The sequence below is a fragment of the Diadema setosum genome, chromosome 18, assembly GCF_964275005.1.
Source record: "Diadema setosum chromosome 18, eeDiaSeto1, whole genome shotgun sequence".
Taxonomy (NCBI): Eukaryota; Metazoa; Echinodermata; class Echinoidea; order Diadematoida; family Diadematidae; genus Diadema; species Diadema setosum.
The window spans coordinates 33,698,979-33,720,349 of NC_092702.1; the positions used below are offsets into that span (position 1 = coordinate 33,698,979).

The window sequence follows — 21,371 nt, forward strand, 5'->3', positions numbered from 1 at the left end:
GAAATATTACCCGAGCCAACTTAATGGCGGCAAGAGCAAATATAAATTGAAAAACCACACTTGTAAAAAGAAATATTTTTATGCAATTCTAAAGTGCAAATTGAATCTGTAGAATCAGGGCTAGGGCCTAGTAATAAACAAAGGTGAGGCATACCTATCTAAAATCAATGATGAGATGCAAATTTGTAGGTGTGTTGTATATCACGTAAGGCTCGACATTATCTTTTTCTTCTTTTTTTTTTTCTCTGGTGGCCCGTTTGGGCCACCAAATCTTTGAATCTAATTGATTAGTATTGGGGCCCCAGAAAAAAAAAATATGTTGTGGCCCGAAACAAAGGCAAATGTAACGATCCATTTTGAATCATAGTTACCCGATCAAACAACAAAAAGATAACCTTTTTGCAATTTGGTGGCCAAACATCAACTTTTGGCGGCCCCGGGACATCGGACTACCGGGCCACCGGGCCACCTGGCCAACGCTGATGATGTTGAGTCCTGGTTTGTACATGTGTTGGTATTTATTAATTCACGTGGAACATAATTATCTAAAATGCAGTATAGAAGTAGTCCTATACATGGTCAATGTACCTCAGTTATATGGATTTATAAGAGTGCTTACCAGGTCAGACGTTCATGAGTTTCCTTAACGTTTTGCGGTGTTTTTGTTTTTCTTTTTAATGATTTTCTTACACATTTGTGAAACATTTCAACAAATCTCTGAGTATGTCTTTTTACTTCTTCTCTTGATTTTATGAATTCGTTCACGATCATGATTAAAATCACACACAAATATCTTTATATATCAATTGTTACGGAGGCTTTAAATTCCTTCAGACCGGTTAGCTGCCAATATACACAGAGAGTGCACTGTTGATAACCCCCTTGGGATCCCCTTCCAAGGATTTGCTCCAATGTTTATTTTATTAATATTAATCCTTTCACCGCATTACGCCAACGCTCCGAAGGAGGACATCCTTAATGAAAACGACAGATCGCGTAGACGAGACTGGTTATTGAAATGAGGCGTCAGTCTTTTTACCTCCAAGTACGCATGTCGGAGGGAATCTTGATGGACTAAACCAGTTCCAGATTCCTTTTGTTTTGTTTTGTTTTGTTTTCAGAGAAAGAACACAGTGATGACATTGCGTACCTTGGTCACACACAAACACAGACACACACAAGATTTGTCTTGAATGACAAAATATGTTGCTTGTTTATTTGCTTTATTTCTGCGTATTTTTCCTTAGAAAACATGAATACAGTCTCTGTATTAGAAGTTGCAAGTCAGATAAGTTCAGCAGATATGACAACAGAAGTATAACTATAACAAAACTGACGGTGTTAGTAAAAGAGTTATGAAGCATGTCAATAACTATCTGATCTAATGTATGCACTATCTTCAAGAGGGGCAATTATTATATTCCATCGTCAATCTGCATAACAAATATTGATTGTTTTGGCATCATGTATTTCCATATATTTTCAATGATCTTCAAGAATTCAAACAAATTCTTGCTTTGAATATTGCCCATTAAGTTATTGGACATCGAACTGGTTATTTCTAAAATGATTAGCAAGCCTCGACCTAGCTAGAAGTAGGCCTTTTTAACGTTTGACATTTCCCTGCCTAGTTTTCCTTCCAGCTTCAGGGAACATGACTCAATCCTAAGTGTAAGTTTAATTCGTCATTTTATTAAGCATGCTGATTTGTAACAGAGGAGCCCAGCGTAAAAGTCACCGTGTGGGCATATTACCTGGAATTGTCTAGCGACATCTACAAGACATCGCGGGAAAATGATGATACCCTCAAGGAACAATTTCATTCTGTTTCTCCCCCGTTACCAACAGAGAGGCGGTTATACAATTTATTAAACGATTTCACTGTTCAGAGAACTGGATGGATTTTTCAAGGACGGCATCAACCATTAACGAATAAAAGTGATGGACAATATTAATTGTTCAACACAATAGTGAGGAGCTATTAGCGTTCAAGGAACAGGAATGCCAATGAGCGGCTTTTAATGTAAGAGCGTAAGATGATAGTTAATCAATAAAAATCAATTTCTCCTTAATGCCTCGAGGGAAATATTCTACCTATCTTTCTGTCTCTTTCTTCTTCTTCTTCTTCTTTTTCAATAGCATTAGCGATGCGATGCTTAAGGAAGGAGTATCGTTACGAACCCTGGGCACATCGGAAAAGTCCAACTCCTTCTGAAAGACCTGTTTCTCTGATCAGTGAAAAGAAGAAAGACTCTTCACTATTAAAGCACACTTGCTTTAACTCAGCGTATATAAGCCGGCGTACAAGGGGGAGGAGGAGGAGGACGGAGATGGAATCAGATATCAAAGAAAGAAAAAGACGAAGAAATATAAAAAGCGAACACTTGACGTATTCACATAGTTATGTGAAATGACATATTTCTACAAAGTGATTCGATTAAAACATGAGGGTTTCTTTCAAAATGAGAGTCAGTAGACCTAGTTACCGGTACGTCATAAAAAAACTGAGTTAGAAAAGATAAATTCAGGTTCATATATCATAGAATAGACATACAGCATAGCCCTATTTTATATGATTATTTTTTGCTTATATTTATATATATATATATATATATATATATATATATATATATATATATATATATATACATATTGTTTATTTTGATATAACATAATATATTATGTTGTCTATACTTATAATATGATATGATATGATATTATATTACATTATATTATGTTATATTATATCATATTATATTATATTATATTATAGTATATTATATTACATTATATTATATTACATTACATCATATTATATTGCATTATATCATGTAATATAAAAATTAGGTTACCTTTAAAGAACAAATAACGCAAATAATATCATGAGCTACTACACGTACCTCTTCATAGTGTTGCTTTAACATAATGTCAAGTATGTGTGTGCGTGTGTGTGTGTGTGTGTACTTTTCGATGGTTTAACGCACTTGTTTGTTGTTTCTTTTTATGTTCTACTTGTTTTGACTCGATATTTTGTTTGAGCATGCAGGAACACGCTTCTATGCGTGCGTGCATTGGCAAGTATGTACATCAAATACTAGTACAGTAGTATAGTATCATGTGAAATGGATTTGGAGAAAGAGAAAGGACAGACAAATTAAAAGAAAAAAAACAACAAGGATGGAGAAACACAGGAGAAGGGGAGGGGGGGGGGGGTGGGGAGGGAGGGAGATACAGAAGAGTCAAGAGATAGGGAAGGAAGAGCTTCCTTGTGTAATCTCCATGCAGAGAGTAAGTAGGCGTCTGTGGATATGCGCGGCCACGCCGGAACTCCTGCCTACAGGGCTAAGGGGGGAAGTGAGCGTGTCTCCTTGACGAAATTTGTCCGCCCTGTCATTACAAGAGACACATTTTTCCAATCGCACTAAAACTCAAACGGATCCCGCGTTGGCCTACTTGTTGGGGGAGGGGGAAATAAGTGGATGTAGGTGACAAGAAGAAGAATATTCAGAAGAAATGAAATGTCCCTAACAGGCCTCAGTGCAATAATCATTATCTCCCTCTCTTTATATGTGTTAAATAAATAAATAAATAAATAAATAAATAAATAAATAAAAAAATATACATATATATATATATATATATATATATATATATATATATATATATATAACGCGATATCCTCAAAAATATATATATATATATATATATATATATATATATATATATATATATATCCTCAAATAAATAAATAAATATATTTATATATACTACATTACAACATTATTTGTTACCCCAAGGTTCCACAATTATGTTCTCTTTTCAATTTTACTTTGTTTTGATTATGTAACCTTATTCTCTGTTACCAATGAAAGTGAAATGTTTATGTTCTTTTCGAAAAATGAAATAAAGTTTGAATTGAATTGAATTGAATATATATATAACCCGATATCCTCAAATATATATATATATATATATATATATATATATATATATATATATATATATATCCTCAAATGAATAAATAAATAGATAAATATATATATATATATATATATATATATATATATATGTGACCGTGCACCTCAAAACGAACATAAAGTCGCACACACTGATTTTGCGTGAGGACTGAAAATAAGTGAAATGGGTCAACCTAGCCGAACTTGACTTTTTCATATTTTCTAAAAGAGCGGGTCTTCTTTTATATTATGCTTAATTTTGGTACCATAAAACGGGCAGGAAAATGTGGTTTTTTAGTAGTTTATCTCGAACATTTTTGGGAGAATAGTTTGATTAGGTGTGTCTTTAGAATCCCTTTTTCATTTCTGAAAAACCTTGTCCACACACTCTTCACTTTCAACTCTAATAACTTTCGAAAGGATAGTGCTACTGCCTTAAGAGTTGGCATTGATTATGGACAGAATGTATTAATGAGGCATGTTTAATTTCAGGTTAATCTGATAATCTCTTCATTGCTGTTACTCTGGTGGTTTACTTTCTGTTTTTTGTCCCATTCATCGCACAGCCAGCACGGTTTGGTAAAGATTAAGCGCTTGAATAGACACTGTACTTCAGAGCCTCTTTTCTCAATTCACACTTTTCCTGAGTGTGTGCTTTCTTTCCAATATTTAGATTGGTTAGGAGAGTCCATTTGATTTGAGTTATACATCATTTTTAAGCTTAAAGTCTGCTCTTTCAGAATATGGTCTTAACTAAGAATTCATGTCGGGCAACTTTTTGTTTGTTTTGAGGTGCAGGGTCACATATATATATATATATATATATATATATATATATATATATATATATATATATACATTGTATGTGTGTGTGTGTGTGTGTATGTGTGTGTGTTTATTTACGTACATATATATGTTTATATACGTGCATAACTATAATGTACATGTATGCCAAAATATCAGCGTTCTTATATTTTAGACAAATCTCCATTCGCTAATTTTGTAGATCTAGCTAATGGTTAAAGTGCACCTTATTACTCGCTCTTATTATGATTATATAGCAGGCATATACTAAAATGTATTGGCTGATAGTATTAGAGATGATAATGATGATCATTACATTTGAAACAAAATAAAAATGCATCACGCGTGTTATTATTGTATCACGACCGTTGATATTCGTTTGGGTTGAGTTCTGTCCACAAAGATACCAATGTCATAAGTGTGTTATCTACCAGGATCCTGCGTGTCCTCGGGGCATTGGGCGGAACGCACGGGCACAGGGCATGAGCATGTTTGAAAGTTTCGCCTATCATCCCTACACAACTATGAATAAAAACGAAATAGATGTAAACAAAACTAAGATCTGGAGGGCTCAGTTCATTGCACTCATGTTTTGGATAACGTCCCTGTTATTTCTTCCCATATTTCTTACTAAGCTTTATCATTTTTGTTGTAATGGAATTTGGAGGAAACTCGATCCTATATTTGTCAGTTACTGGTAATGAGTGTGCGCATTTACGTCTTTAAAGGTGTAATTAGAATTCAGTGCACTGCGGACTCATCAAATTATCGTAGGTTTACACGATTCAACGTTGCACTACTTCATTTAAGTAGACAGATTGGTAAAACATCATCGTATTGACTTTATATGATTGATGTATCGATGTAGCAGCGGACGACCGAGGCAGTGGTGGCGCTGTTGATCAGCGGAAATTGGGCTGTGTGCTTCGGGAAATTGGTTTGCTAAGGGGGGGGGGGGGGGGGGTGAACATTCGAAAACTTTACAGGGGAGCCTCACAACAGAGAGAAAATTTGAACCCGTCACTTGCAAACAACGTTGCCCAAAACGATTTAAAATCTCCGGTATGTTCATGAATAAAGTATTTCAATCACGTTATCACCACGAACGGTCTCACATGCACGAAGTAATGCTTCGTCTCTTCAGGCTGATGGTATATAAAAAAAAAATTAAAAGAAGAATTAAAAAAAAAAGTCTTCTTCGAGTTGGCTCAGGGAACTAGCTTCTTGAATTAAACACGCATGTTGCTGGTTCGAGCAGTCCTGGTGAACTGCCCCCCCCCCCCCCCCCCCCTCCGTGCCGGAAAAGAAGCTAAGCACGTCTCCCCTCTTGGACGCTATCTCGCGGAACTGTGAGTCAAAATAAATCATATAAACAAAATGAAGAACACCCGACAATACCCTACAACTATGCAATTAACAGTAACCGATTTTAAAAGCACATAAATAAATCGACTGTGCATGAACTTGTCTTGCTTTAGTTGCACACACTGATCTTCAGAAGGCAGTAGTTCCTGGTTGTACACCAGCCTCACCGTGCTTACGCTAGACGCCGATTTCCAATAGATGGCGCTATATCACTTACCCAAATTTGAAAAATTGAAGCACATTGGGGGTCGCTAACATTGAAAGCACAGGAATATATTTGAAACAAAAAAAAAAGGAGATAAAAAGGGATAAGTAGAATAAAACAAAGACTAAGAATAATAATTATTTGCAGTAGTAGTAATCGAAAGCCTCCTCTTTCATTCAGTTACAAAACGTTTAAAATCATTAATTTTTCTGAAAGACCGTAAGCCATATTCAGAATGTTTATACGTGTCGCCATACTTTCGCGTTTTTTAATCGAAGTCCAATTTATGTTTTCTTCACATTCTTTCCTCTAGCAAGAGCAGAGCTTGCTTACTCAAAATTCTAGCGGACCAGTCCTGCCCGCCGTGAGTGGCGGGTCTCCGAGCTCACTGATACCTTGCTTCATTGGTGGCCGGACTACGGATAGTCGTTCTGCCGTCAGCAACATCAACCCGCTGAGCAGCTATTCGGTCCCTAGAACTTATTAAGCTTGCTCGAGTCTTGTTAGAACTACCCGAAAATTTTCCCTTTTTTAATGTTTTTAGACATTTGTTGTACCCTTGCTCCTCATCTTAATCTTTACACTCGATTTTTAAACTGGGACCTACTCTCATAAGCTTGCTTTTGAGTAGGTTCCATCATATTATTTCCTTGGCATTTATTCTCAGATTCCAACTTTCATAGATTGACCACTATAATGTTCTATTATGTTTGCAATATTCTATTATGCTTCCTAGCTGGATGTCATGTATTATTTCATTTTGTTATATTTGATGTATTTTCACCGAGAAATATGAGGATGAATTGAGATTGAAATTTCGAATCGAAAAGAATTCAAGCAGTTCTTCTCGTGACTCACACAAGATATCCCACAAATTCTTCGCACACGTTTTGGAATGTGTGCTCTTTGTATACATGTATGCCACTTGTTTCACGAAGATATTAATTTTATGGAAAATAAATAAATAAGATGAAATGAATCAACTCACCTCGTCATGTAAACAAACTCATTCAAACAACATAGATTAGATATTGACCCGAAAGAATATGCTGCGCTTTATCATAACAATGCAAAGTATTTTGGGTAATGTAGTTCATACAATTTACGTCGTTAGGGGCAGAGTTTCTGGTAAATCGTGCAAACTGATAGGAAATTTTAATTTCTCGAGTGCGCCCTTTCTTGCTTACCTAGTCAGAGTACCAGAGAAGCACGACGTGGGTGAACGTCATTCCGTTTCGTTTCTATAACCACTATATCACTTCAAACACAGACAGATTTTCAATGAAAACATTAATATGATAGAATGGCGCTTAATATCCTCAAAATGATTCGACTATACCAGACTTAAAACAAGAAATATAGATCCCTGTCAAATTGGAGCATCAACCCGGTGATTCCGACTTGCAGTTCTTCTTTCCTATATTTCAGTAAGATACAGGCAAGGCGTTAATTCGAAAGGACATTAGCACTACTTTACAAAGCACAGAAGAGGGCGGGGATAAGTGCGATGACCTTAAAGGGAATTCCGGAACAGTTAAAAAGTAGTCTGAAAACAAAGAGTAAAAATTTTCAAGCACAACATTGAAAATTTGATCAAAATCTGATAAAAATTAGGGAAGTTATAAAACATTGTGAAGTTGCGCTAATATTTGCAAAACAGTTCTCGAATATTTGATATGAATATACAAGTGGTGAGCTGGTGGTGTCGTCATCTTGCAACTTTCTATTCATCGTGTACAAAAAAGTGGCGAAAAGTCAATTCATCTGCTGCAAAAGTGTAAAACATAATGTTACTCCTGTCTGAATAACTTCAATAGTGATCAGTCAGATCATATTAGGATTTGAGACCGTGGCACAATTGCGTTTGAACAATTTTTAATTAAAAACAAACAAACAAACAATTGGAAACTTCGTAATTCTGTGTGAAATAAAATACATGGCGAATAGTCATCTTTTTACTGGTCTAGAATTCTTCTTTAAAGGATGTTGACGTTCCAGGTAGTTTTATATTCCTATTTCGTAGTACAACGTATTAGGTTCATCCGATCGTTCTTTGGCGCAGCAGAACCGGCGAATCAAGTCCAGTGATAGCTTGAGAGTTTAATGATACACGTCTATGAGTGATAAAGAACAACGCCATCTGTTGACACGTTTCACTGCTTTCAGGGAATGGTCGACAACTCCGGAGATAATAATTGTTGCGATGTTATGAGGCGATCAATCACATCTATTGATACATGCTTTGTCTTATCTGGGAACAAATAAACAACTATAGCAAAGCGTAACATGAACTGTAATACGACAGCAAGACTTTTATATAATTGGTTCCTCATAACGGAACGATTCCGAAAGATCGGGTTATTGCATAACACCACAATCATTATGAAACATTTCAGGGCAATTCCGCAGTTAGGTGGACATGACATGGATAAAAGAAATGTGCCTCTTTATCTTACCCTTTAATCTAGGTATCAACTAATGCCATGGATGTTCACCAATCATTAGGGTCTTTCAAATTCAGTAGATTTTATTTTTCGTATTCATTGATTTTGTGAGATCTAAAACCATCATTTAAAATGTACATGTGGGACTGGGGATGCTGAAATTCACTTAAATGCAAATTACAGTGGGTTCCTTTGAAATTTTTTTCTCAAAGTTTTGCTAAAGGGTAAAAGATGAATACATTTAAATACTCCAGAAGTCATGTGACATTTTGTCAATTACAATAGGGTGAAATGACCTGCGGAATTACTCCGGACAAATGTAACGTTACTAACCGTAACGTTACTAACCATGCTTTTGGGGGTCTAGCTAAAAAATTATTGGTCGAACTGCTAAAAAAATTTGCATGAACATTTGTCATGATGCAATAATTGAAATTAATGCAACACTTTGTTTGAAGTAACTTGAATTTTTGCACACTTTTTGTTACAAGACATTGATTTTTTTGTCATGTCCTTTTTTCGTAACGTTACTAACCAGCCCTTTAAGTTGCTATAGCAATTCTAATATTTCTTGGATTGTGTTCATTCTTTTCTGTATCATAAACCTGGGAAGGATGAACATGTTTTTGACATAATTTTGACTTGAAGTGAATAAATGGTAATTTAGTGGTAAAAACAAATATCTAAATTTGTTCAAATGTAACGTTACTAACCGCGGAATTGCCCTTCAGGATTAAAGTCCCATCTGACGTACTCAGGTAGTTAAAAAAATACGTCAAGCAGCTTCCGAAGTTCGCCGCAGATTTAGATGCAGAAGGTCTCTGGTTCAAATCTATAGGGTGGACATAATGTCGTTTGTGGCATTGAGCAACTGTGGATAATGCTTATTTACCATTGTTACCTTGATTGGGTTGAATTTATCAAGTAGATGAAATGCGGATTTTATATTTAGGATCTTTAGGATTACTAACTAGGCAGAAATTCACACCATACCATGATATTAATTAAAGAGATTCTGAAAGCGTATTGGCACAAACTTTAGTAAAGTTACTTTTTCATTCTTTTCCGATCTTTTTTATCATTTTTTTTTATCGAAAAAAAGAAGTTATTGAACCCACTAAACTACAAATATAAAGATTAAATCTAAATCATTCCTGAGAAAGAGTATTCCCGTCAGATGAAGAGTTTGTTTCCAAAACGCGCTAAATCCACTTTAGACAAAGTGGATTCATTTAGTGCAGAAATTATATTGATAGTAAGCAAAATTAGTTAAGTTTGAGGGAGAAATCGGACGGTCTGTTCAAAAGTTATTAAGTTTCAGAATTCGGCTTAAAACCAGGTGCCGTCAGTATACTGGCTAAGAAACTACAACGATAATTATAGACGTCGCAATAGAGTCTCGATATAGAGAAAAATGTAAGGGGATTCAACCATTTTTACCTTTTTTTTCAACTTTCATATTTTTATGATAAATAGCTAGGCATTCCTTCAACTCTGCTCCTGACATTCTCCCTGCCTTCTGTGAGGTGTCCAGTAAGGCGAGTGTTCTTTCATTGTGCTATAGCAAAATGCCATCAGTCACGTCCATTCATAAATTTGATTACATATCCATTGTCGTAAATCAAGCCGGTGTAATCGATACGGTCACGTCCGCATGAAAAGGGGTTCCCCCTTTTCGCCCCCTCTTAAAGAATTCCTCCGGGCAATGTACATGGCCACCCCACCCTATGTTTGGAATGTGATCACATGATCCTTGAAGACAAAAGGACTACCAATAATGGGGCCGGAAGGAACACTTAACCGCGATTGTTCGATCTAAGAGAGAGGGAGAGAGAAAGAGGGGAAGAATGTATACTGATGTAATTAGTTCTGATGAATGAAATGAAGAAAATCTTGAAAAAAGAAATAATCATGGAATTGTTCCTCTTTCACTTCCAAGAAGGGAAGTGGAAATAGAATTACAGAAACAACAACAAAAACAGATAGATAAAGGCAAGACAAAGTTATCGGATGTTAAAAAAAGATAGAAAGAATGAGACAAGCAGAGGGGAGAGAAAGAGAAGAGAAAAAGAGATGGGAGGAAGACAGCCAGACAGACAGACAGACAATGAAAGGGAGAAGAGGAGAAGGAGAAGGAGGAGGAGGAGAGAGCATGGAGTTGCGTGGAGAGAGGGAGTGAGAGGGACAGAAGAGGAAATAAGACATGGATGCCTCTGCGATTTGCTTTTTTTTCCGACGACGTTCGTGCGCACGTGCATGTGTGTGTGTGTGTGTGTGTGTGTGTGTGTGTGTGTGTGTGTGTGTGTGTAATCGCGCACGTACTCGTATCATAGGCCTGGGGGGCATTTCATCCGACAAGTTCCTTCATGAAATGCCCCCCAGATCATTCTCTTATCACTGCTTACGAGACTAACACATTAAACATTGAATTACCCGTTGGTCTCTTTCCTACAGGTACTGTTTGTTTTTGCGTTTTATCACCGTTTAAAACAACTTTTGAATGTCAAGTTTATGACATACTAAGTGTCTTCTTGACTTCAATAAAAAAAAAAAAAAAACACACACACACGTGCTCGCGCACAAAATAGTCCGAAATTGATTGACACGCAATCTTACTTCAAACATAAGATGTTACGTCTTTGTCATGTTGCTAGGTAACGTGAAAACATAAGACGTTGTGTTTTTCCATGTTGCTAAGTAACATGAAATCACGTGCAGAATATTGCAGTCAAATAAGTGAGGGAGTGACTCATGAAACGTAAATTCACCAAGTGGTGAAAATCATTGTTTGTAATATCATACCTCGGAATATCTAATTCCTTATAGCCTCGGTGTATTTACGGGAAATAACCTCGAAACTGCCATGAGACATGCTATTTCTCAAACGGACCCTCGGAAAATGAAAAGCGCGCTGTGCTCTTGAACCTACAGACAAATGGCAAAGAAATCTCAATGAAAAATTGTCCAAATCAAAATACAATGTATGTAGTCCCGTATACTTATACTAAGTATTCTTGTAGTATTTATTTCATTTCATCTAACCAGTGTCTATAGCAGTCCTATTTCCTTTTGGCTTACGCACCAAAGCAATTTGTACAAACGATGTATATTTTCGACACTATCCATATCACTCTCTTTTGTCACCAAAACTTCTTCTATTCAGGGTTTTTGATAGATAGTACAGTGATCGCAAGTTACTAGGGAATATAGAACCTTACGAAAATGATCAATTCAAATTATTGAAATTTGTGCGTCGGTTTGTTCTCATTGCAACTGATTGACATATTGCTTTCTACATCGATGTTGGGCAATTTGTCAAGCAGTTGCAACGAACATGACCTAGAATTATCAAATTATCTTTATCTTAATTCTCTGTTGTAAATCGTCTTTATCTAGTTCACTTTTGCATTTTCTTTTAGTAGCTGATTCAATTAAATTTCAATTCAACTTTATTTGTCATTTGCATTAAATAAACAAGGAAATTATTTACAATGCATTAACAGAACATATCTGTAATAATTTCAAAAACGTAAATTAACTGATGATCCCCTTGTAGAACAAAATGATTAAAAGAAAATATTTCCATAATGGACTTTAAGTCACACTAAAGGAATAAACTCACAAAATGTTGGTCGTATAGAGATTAATAACACATTGCATTTGAGTAAGTGAGGAAGTAGAATAATTAACAAATCATTAGTAGTTGAAACTTACTTCCACCAAAAGACACAATAGGCAAATACACCATATCTTTATTTATCATCATGTTAAACGACAGAACAGTTATCACATTTTATCGATTTGATTAAGTGGCTGAACTTGATAAACTTGATAAACTACTTGATAAAGCAAACACATCGCGTCATGTAAACAGACAAGGGAAATATACCTTTGGTTTTACACGCGCACTCATTTGAAGATAACTGTATACAGGCTCGTATAGTAGGCGCTCTTGCCATGGTTTAAAGGTCCAATTAACCTTTGGGAGCAGTGATTTTACAAAAATGTTCAAGATATCACATTTGATGCATACGTGCAGATCTGTTGTATCACAAAACATCCTACCATATATTTTTTTTTTTGCAATAAAGCCTAAAAGATAAGGAAATATCAGTATTTTTCTCAATGATTCATAAATGTAGACGGTTTAGTCTGGAAGCATTCTTATTACAACTATTGTTTACATTTTGTGTATTTAACAATACTTAACATCTGTTATACGGATTCAATTTTTTTACAGTGGTTGTTTCTATTTCTAACTCACATTTAGAACTTTTAAAACACCAATGCATACATTTTGTTACATCTGTAAATGGTAAATTATGCCTTTAAGACTTTTCAAAATATGACATGCCACGATAAAACCATAATACCTTTGTTTTAATCAAGTGAAACTCTGCAGTCTTGTCAGGTTGATTTTTCGTAATCATATGGATTATAATCAGATCTGTAAAAGTTTCATTATCAAGAGACAAAGAAAATAAATAAAAAAGAGAAAATGTCAGCAAGATAGACTTTACTTTGTTGTTATCGAATATTGATACTAGTCATAATCTTCATATGCAAACGAGATGATATAAGTCTTTAATCTTTAAAAAAATTGATAGAAAGATATCTTTCTCATCAATCTTTAATCATGTATGCCTACTAGTGGTAAAGTTCCTTATTGGTGCAAGCCGGTTGCACCGGCAACTCTATTGCCTTTAACTGATTGACAAACTTGCCTTCTTTAACGTAAATAAACACTGATTATTCATTGTTACAATAGCAGCCATGATTTAAAAAAAGAAAGAAAAAAGATATCAGTTGTGATAAAAACCAACTCGACGCAAGAATTCAAAAATTTCAAAGTTTATATTTAGTTGTTCTTAAAGACAAATGCAAAAGTGTAATACATATAGTCTGTAATAAATTATCTAAGATTTATACTGTACTTTGTTATATCACTTACCCATACAGGAAACACACACACACACACACACACACACACACACACACACACACACATATATATATATATATATATATATATATCTTTTTAAGGTACAGTGTAACGGGGTGGATGGGGGAGTGGGAGTAAGGGGGGGGGGGAGACAGGGACTACAGAAGGGATAAGGGAGTGTGATATAATGTTGGGGGTGGGGTAAAGTTGTATTGCTGTTGGCGAATCTTTTTGTAATTCATTCCTGTGTTGTTCATATGTCACATTTGATAATATTGTGATTTCTTATTCATGTATTATGTCATATTGTATTTTACTTTATATTTTATGTACTTACAGGGCGTGCTTGTAAAGCAGTTCATTAAACTGAATGCACCTACCCTGTCATTTCTATTTTTTTTTTTAAAGAAGACATTATAAATTAATTGTATAATATGATATGAGAGCTTTGAGGGAATGACCACATCGCCCTGTCTTACATGCATTACACGTATCTTATTTTCATGTAAGTGTATACTGTATAATTACACTTTCAATGTACTTTTATGTTGTCGTTGCTGTTCTTTATAAGTCTGTAGGTGAAAACTGAGTTTACTTTTCCTTTTAAACATGACTCCAAGGATCATAGTTCTTTGAAAAGATATACCCATATAATCTGTATAATGTAGAATTTGTCAATAAACTTACTTGAATGTATATATAATGTGCGGTAATTTCTTAAAGTTTAAAGGGATGATATAGTATTGGTGGAGATGAGCAATTTGGCTTTAAACTTTTTTTTTTGCGAGATATCAAAATACCACTTATGAAATAGTACAGAACATACCATTCTAAGAGGAATTCAAAGTTAATCAGATGAAAATCGGCTTTAGAATGGCCGAGACATCCAAAACAAAGTAAAACAAAGCGATCCTAATAAAAAATGGGTCCCACCTTTTATTGGAATTGCTCTGTTTTGGATATCTCAGCCATTTTGAAAGCAATTTACATCAAATAAACATTGAATCCCTCTTGGAATTACATGCTCTTTCACATTGCTATTTTCATATAAGGTTTCTCATTATCTCACTAAAAATGTTAGAAATCTGAAATTAGGTCTCAACCAAAACTATACGATCCCTTTAAATCTGTAGTGTAACTAGATTTTTAAGGCATGGTGGCTTTCCATTTCGTTATGTTTTCTTTGACAATTTTTATGCTCTTAATAGTGTTCGCAATTTTCTTGATTTTTTTTCCCTTCAACACTTTCTTCTCACAGTGTCTTCTTCTATCTCTTTTCATGCAAGATTCTCTTTCCGTAATCATCAAACTACATAAAATCTACTTTTATTCGAAATTAGAAGTCTGCGAGCTTTTACCTATTACGAGGATTTTTTCGCATTAATTTTGCATTAATTTCCTCCTTAAACGGTAAAAATAAGACCCCTAACGTTATTTCAATGTTTTTGGTTGTCCGAAAGGTCTGAGTAATATTTTCGTTTATTTCGATGAATAATGAATGATTGGTGGAAGTATTAAAAAAAAAATGAAGATCAATGTCAATTCCAAGGATTTACATTACTACTACATGTATTAAATTATTCTGTTATTATTATTTGTTGTGTGTATGTGTGTACGTGTGTGTGCTTAAACTGACACAGCTTTTTACTTCAGTAGCTCAAGAGTAAAAAAAAATATAAGAGTGGAAAAGTCGCTATCACAGAAACTTAATAAGTACATTCTTATTATCCATTGATCAAATCCTTCATGCGAACGTCTTTACAATAATGTCAAAAAGATTCGAATAATGCCATACTATTATGATTTGTGGAATGGTGCGTAGAATGAGAGAAATAACTTTGACATTCCAGGATTTACCAGACAACATGAAAACTAAAACGGGAATCGCAGAGAACGAAAGAGGGAGAAATAGAGGGAGAAATAGAGGGAGAAATAGAGGGAGAAATAGAGGGAGAAATAGAGGGAGAAATAGAGGGAGAAATAGAGGGAGAAATAAAGGGAGAAATAGAGGGAGAAATAGAGGGAGAAATAAAGGGAGAAATAGAGGGAGAAATAGAGGGAGAAATAGAGGGAGAAATAGAGGGAGAAATAGAGGGAGAAATAGAGGGAGAAATAGAGGGAGAAATAGAGGGAGAAATAGAGGGAGAAATAGAGGGAGAAATAGAGGGAGAAATAGAGGGAGAAGGAGGCTATGGGGGAGGGAGAGCATTCGGCATCTCTGAAAGGGTGTTGACTTCCATCGGGTGTCCCAGAAATCACGAATGGCAAAATCTGGCACACCCCTCCGAGAAAATATTCAAAGTCATTCCATTTCTAGACAAAAGACACACACAAGCCAACCAGAAAGATCAGACCACCGCGTTAAATTGTTTGTAACGTTGGCTTTTCAAAAGATTGAGTGGAAGAAGGGGGGACCGCTCGTCTCGCGTGAACTGTCCCCATGCATAAACACCCTCATTTACATGACAGTGGGTCAGGAACGTGCACGGAGGAGTGCATTAAAAGCTTGAAGGAAGACCGAGTGTTCCCCTATGTACATACCCCCCCCCTCTCTCTCTCTCTCTCTCTCTCTCTTGTATTGTGTATGGAACCAGAACAACCTCGTTCAGTCGTCCTGAATGACACACATAACTGTGTATGCAGGGGGTACGTGTGGAGTTGCAGTCCAACGTAAAATCGGATTTAGCGTGATGGACAAGTCATCTTGCTTCGACTCTACCTGAGCGAAATCATATTTCACGTCTGCGCGGACTGCTGGTGTTCTTTTGTTCTCAGACGAGATACTACATATATATTTCTAGAAATAGAATAACAAATGCTATAGCTCAACGGAGATTTGGCGGATCCTCGGCCGGGCGCGGCGGGCCACCGAACTCAAGAGTCATAGGGTGAGACACCGGCCGTCGACACGTCAGGAGTTCAGACTTCACCCGCATGCACTGCGCGACCAAAAGTATCGCAGTAAATATTGTGACGACTACAAATGTTCTGCGCCTTTTTTATGGTTTGGAAAACTTCACTTAACTTCTTGTCTGTTCATGTCGTCATAGATCAATAAAGTGGAAATTGAGAGACAAGCAAACAAGCAAGCCAACAAGCAAACAAACCACCGTGGTATGCTCGTATTGGGACTGGATGTGAGTTTTCATTGCTCATGGGTTGAGTTTCAATTCAGTCTTCCACACTGGTCACTCTAAGGAGCGTGCATGATTTAGTGTGGCGTTTCAAGATCTAACGTTTCTAAAGGAGAGTATCTGCAGTGATAATTGGCACATACAGTGACATGAAAATCATTGGCAATTGAATAAGCGTTACACTGAAGACGTTTCGCGCGACGCAGCAGAACGTGTTAAATCTCTATCTTGGACGAACCCGGAAGAGGTAGAGCAGTCCGCCTAGTCAAGTCTACAGGTGTGCGTGTTTTACCAGCCGTCATGGACGAACCAATGGAAAGCGTGGAAAAAGGAGGTAAGTGCCAGAAATGCCATCGAGATAATTGATCACGACTATTCCCATGCTACCAAAATGTCATGATATTCATAAACCCCTCTCGAGATCTGAAAAATTAAAATAACAGAGAAGAATGATTGAGAACAGTTAGATAATAAAAGTGTCAAATACAATCGTAGAGTAGGAGTAGTCGTGGTTGTAGTTGTTAACGGGGTGAATGGTAGGGTTAAAGTTTAGGATGACATCAGTGATAGTGAGAAAAAACAACATCACATGATTAGGATAAGGATGGTATCAGTGGTCATAGCTGTATCATTTCAAGTTCGTTATGACTGAGATTAGATACATGTACATGTGCACTGATGATGATTTGAAACCATAAATTAATGATGTTGCGATGTTAGCCTATCCTACAATATACATATGAAATTAAAAGTTTGCTCGAAATCTTATAAAAATGAGGGAAGTTATGAAACTTAAGTTTCACTAATTTCCACTAACAAGTTCCCGAACAGTCAATATGAATATGCAAATAAGCTTATGATGTCATCGCCTATCAAATTGCCTCGTAAGATTCTGAAATTTCCAGAACATTTATTCAAACACGATTTTGCCAAAGTCTCAAATCCTGATATATCTGACCCATCATTATTTTGAGTTATTTTGTAGAAAAAAAGATCACGTTTAACACGTTTATTGCAAAAAAAAACCTTAAAATTTTATCCTTTTTGTACACGATCAATGGAAAATTATTATATAATAACATCATCAGCTCACTCATTTGAAAGCTCATGATGATCAAGTGTTCGAGAACCATGTTTAGAAAATTAGAGAATCTTTAGAATTTCATAACTTACTTTTGTTTCGATTTTGATTGTGTTTTGCTTGTAAATGTGAACCTTTTCTTTTCAAACGAACTTTTAACTGGTCCAGAATTTCCCTTTAAGGGCGTATGGTGTTTCTAGTCGAAATAATCTATGACCGTTTGTTTGATTCCTTTTTATCCAAACGTACAGTAGGTGATTAAACTCATAACCTTTGGCTTTAATGGGAACTCAAATGTGCCATGCAGCAAATGGAAATAAGTATCTTTCAAACGGAGCGTGAAAACGTTTTTGACTCTTGTAATTCACTAGTTTGGTTTCATCTCTTTCTACGATCACATTCTTGTCTTCATATCTTATTGTATCTCACTATTTTCGTCTTTCTCTCTCACACACACACGTACTGCAGCCGTGATCGCCATCAGCATCGCAGGCGGCATCGTCATCGTGGTTCTCGCAGCCGTCGTCTTCTACATCTTCTACGAGCTCTACTGCAGAAAGTACTACGGGCGCCACGAGGATGAGGAGAAGGAAAGTCGGAAGAGGAGCGCCAGGTCGAGGCGCAGGAGGCCGAGAACGGCGAACCAAACCATGCCATCCGCCGACAGCATGCAGGCGCCGGAGCGAGCGTTGCCCGGAAGTCTCAAAGTTGCCTTACCACCGGAGGATACGTCTGTCTCAATAACACCGCCTTATGGAAATGGGAACATATGACGCCCCCCTCAATGTTCATATTTAACTCATAACTTAGAGACATATATAATATTTTTATTTATTCTAATTTGAATGCAATGTATTAATGCCGTGCAAGAGCATGTGGTTAAAGAGAGGCTTTCAGAGGTAACAAAATGTTGTTGTTCATGAGCCGTGGAACGGGGATGGGGGATGGGGAATGGGGCTTCAGTGTGTTCGCGCGAACCCCACGAGGAACAGTAAGAAAGGCCCCTTAATTAGGACGGTCTGCCCCTCTCATAACATTCCACGGCTTCTGTAGCTGTAGTACAGCTTTCCTTCATGTTACCTGCGTTTTTCATTCGAAATGTCACGCATCTTCCGCCCCGAAAATATCCCACCTATTGGCCAGGAAAAAAAAAACTGGTCCAAAGAGTAAGGCAAGTTATGTCAAGACTCATAGTTATCATCAGTACTATGTCGAAGGAGATGAAGAGCGGATGGAGCGGAGCATGAATGCATTTTACCTGGATATTTTTTTAATGTCCGACTGATTTCACCCCTAGCTGTGTATGTGTGCGTTGTAGTAAATGTAGTTTTGTTGTTATTGTTCTCGAGAAGCAACTCACTTACAACTGTAACACACGTGTTACGCGTGATAATGACTTTGTTTAACGAGCAACCCAGATTGAGAAAACACTTGTGGAGCAGTCGTCATTGTCACTACCGAAAAAGAAACATACATTGCCTTTCCATATTGCCATGCAGCATATCATGCCACTGAATGTAATCATTTTCCGCAAAAGCATATGGCGAGGCAAACGTGTTTGAAATGTATTCTGAGAGTTGTTGAAATAACTAAAAACATCGTTACGGTGCAGGTGAAGTATATGCGAATGACATAATTTGGTACATGTCCTGATCGTGCACTGTCGTGTGTTGGAGGTGTACCCAGTGCACTTCCCACGCAATGATTTCGAACACAGTACGATCGTGCGAAAACAAAAAGGAATCTATTATTCGCTTTCAAGGACGACACTATTATTGAATAGTTTCTTACAATAAAGATAAATGTATGCATTGTACATTGTTAATGATGATATTACACCGTAATGTTTGTTCTGGAGTGTTTTTCTAGAGTGCTCAATGGAGTGTTTTCATTAAATTATGTACAAGGACTATTGTTGATAACGAATGTATTTGCAAAAATTTGTTGGTTTTTTTTTCATCTCAGCCAAATTTGTAGAGGATGTGTGCAGACAACAGTGAGTTGAAGAATCATATTGTAGGTTGTTGTTGTTTTTTATTTCTCGCTGTATTATATGAAGCCAACAGAATCATTCGAGAATAAAAAAAACAAAAACAACAGCGATAACTCTGTGATAATTTTCCACAGTGATTATAGATGGTGTTTTCAAGAGAGAAGAAATATTATGTAATCAAGCTACTTTTCAAGCATTACACAGAAATTCTCGGTTTTTATATGTGTGTGAATGTTTAAAGACAAGTTTTGCTATGTTCTTTGCTATTATAACATTATTTCTATTTGATTCTGACAGATAATATGTTTAGACCGTCAGTTGCTCCCAATAGGCAGCACATAAGTTCTTGAAAGTTACACTCTCGAAAAGTCGAGTCACCGTACAAGGTAAATTTTACGATGAAGAATAAATAGGAGTATTTCTATTTCCCATGGCAAAGGCATGCAGGCTACAAAAAGGGGGAGCCGGGGAGGGGATAAAAAAACTTTCTTTCTCGTGGCAAAAGAGGGCTTGAAGCTAAAGAGGTAGGGGTGATATGACTCGAAACTTGCGGTTTGTACATTGTATTTTCTATGCACTTAGCATATCCAGATAGAGAGAAAAAGGGAGAGGAGGAAGGAGAGATATTTTGTCACCCTAATACGGAACTCCACAAACCTTTCGACTAACCAAACAAAACTATGCAACCATCCGGCTGAACTCCACTGAATGGTCACTTGCTTCTGCCCGAGTCACTTCACTGCTCATGCGGGGTATTGTACGCCTTATTTGCTTGGACTTCGCAATACCAGATGGAGATTAAGAGTTGTGCAGAGCTTTTATCTTCGTTTTAAGGTGTTAGGAATTTTGCTTATGGTAAGAAAGTATCACGACTCCTTTTTGAGAAACATTGCATTAAAGATCCTAATCAATTTGATTCTACTGATGAAAATGTATATTTTGTGGTATTGTTTATTTATCAGTTAATCAGGGCCATAAAGTTGCCTCCTTGGTGCTGGAACACTGTTTTCCCAGATGGCCGCGGAAGGAGGAATCACTACGCCGAGTATTGTCAGTAATATTATGTGTCAAGAAGACTGGTTTGGTAAAACCCTTGCCCGAAGATGTTCATATCTGGCAGAACACCTGGGACGCAGGTCTTCCTTTGATAATGAAAATAATATAAAACAACTCTTTCTTATTAAACATTTTTATAGAAACCTGATCAAAGCGCTATAACAACATTAACAACCATCAAAATTTGCTTAGAACAAACTTCTCTCTCTCCGGGTGTACAACGAAATAAATTTGTATGATTAAGATTCTGATCCTTGATATTATTATTGTTATTGTTATCATTATTATTATTATCATTATTATTATTATCATTATTATTATTATCATTACTATTTGCACATATTCAAAGTTCGGGGTTGGAGTAGCCTATATCTACCCATTAAAGACCACT

At 36.4% G+C, this 21,371-nt stretch overlaps 1 protein-coding gene across 1 annotated transcript; it reads left to right on the top strand.

Moving 5' to 3' along the window:
- Positions 1-17,150: 17,150 nt before the first annotated feature.
- Positions 17,151-18,704, top strand: LOC140241810 (uncharacterized). Its single transcript, XM_072321564.1, has 2 exons — positions 17,151-17,184; positions 18,400-18,704. The coding sequence occupies exons 1-2, from the start codon at positions 17,151-17,153 to the stop codon at positions 18,702-18,704; spliced, it is 339 nt and encodes a 112-aa protein (XP_072177665.1).
- The last annotated feature ends 2,667 nt before the right edge of the window (positions 18,705-21,371 follow it).

What these genes read in the sequence shown, in the direction of transcription:
- LOC140241810 (XM_072321564.1), top strand. Translation starts at nt 17,151, where the DNA reads ATGGACGAACCAATGGAAAGCGTGGAAAAAGGAG. An exon ending in GGAAAGCGTGGAAAAAGGAG is followed by an intron (nt 17,185 to 18,399) that starts GTAAGTGCCAGA and finishes CACGTACTGCAG; the next exon opens with CCGTGATCGCCATCAGCATC.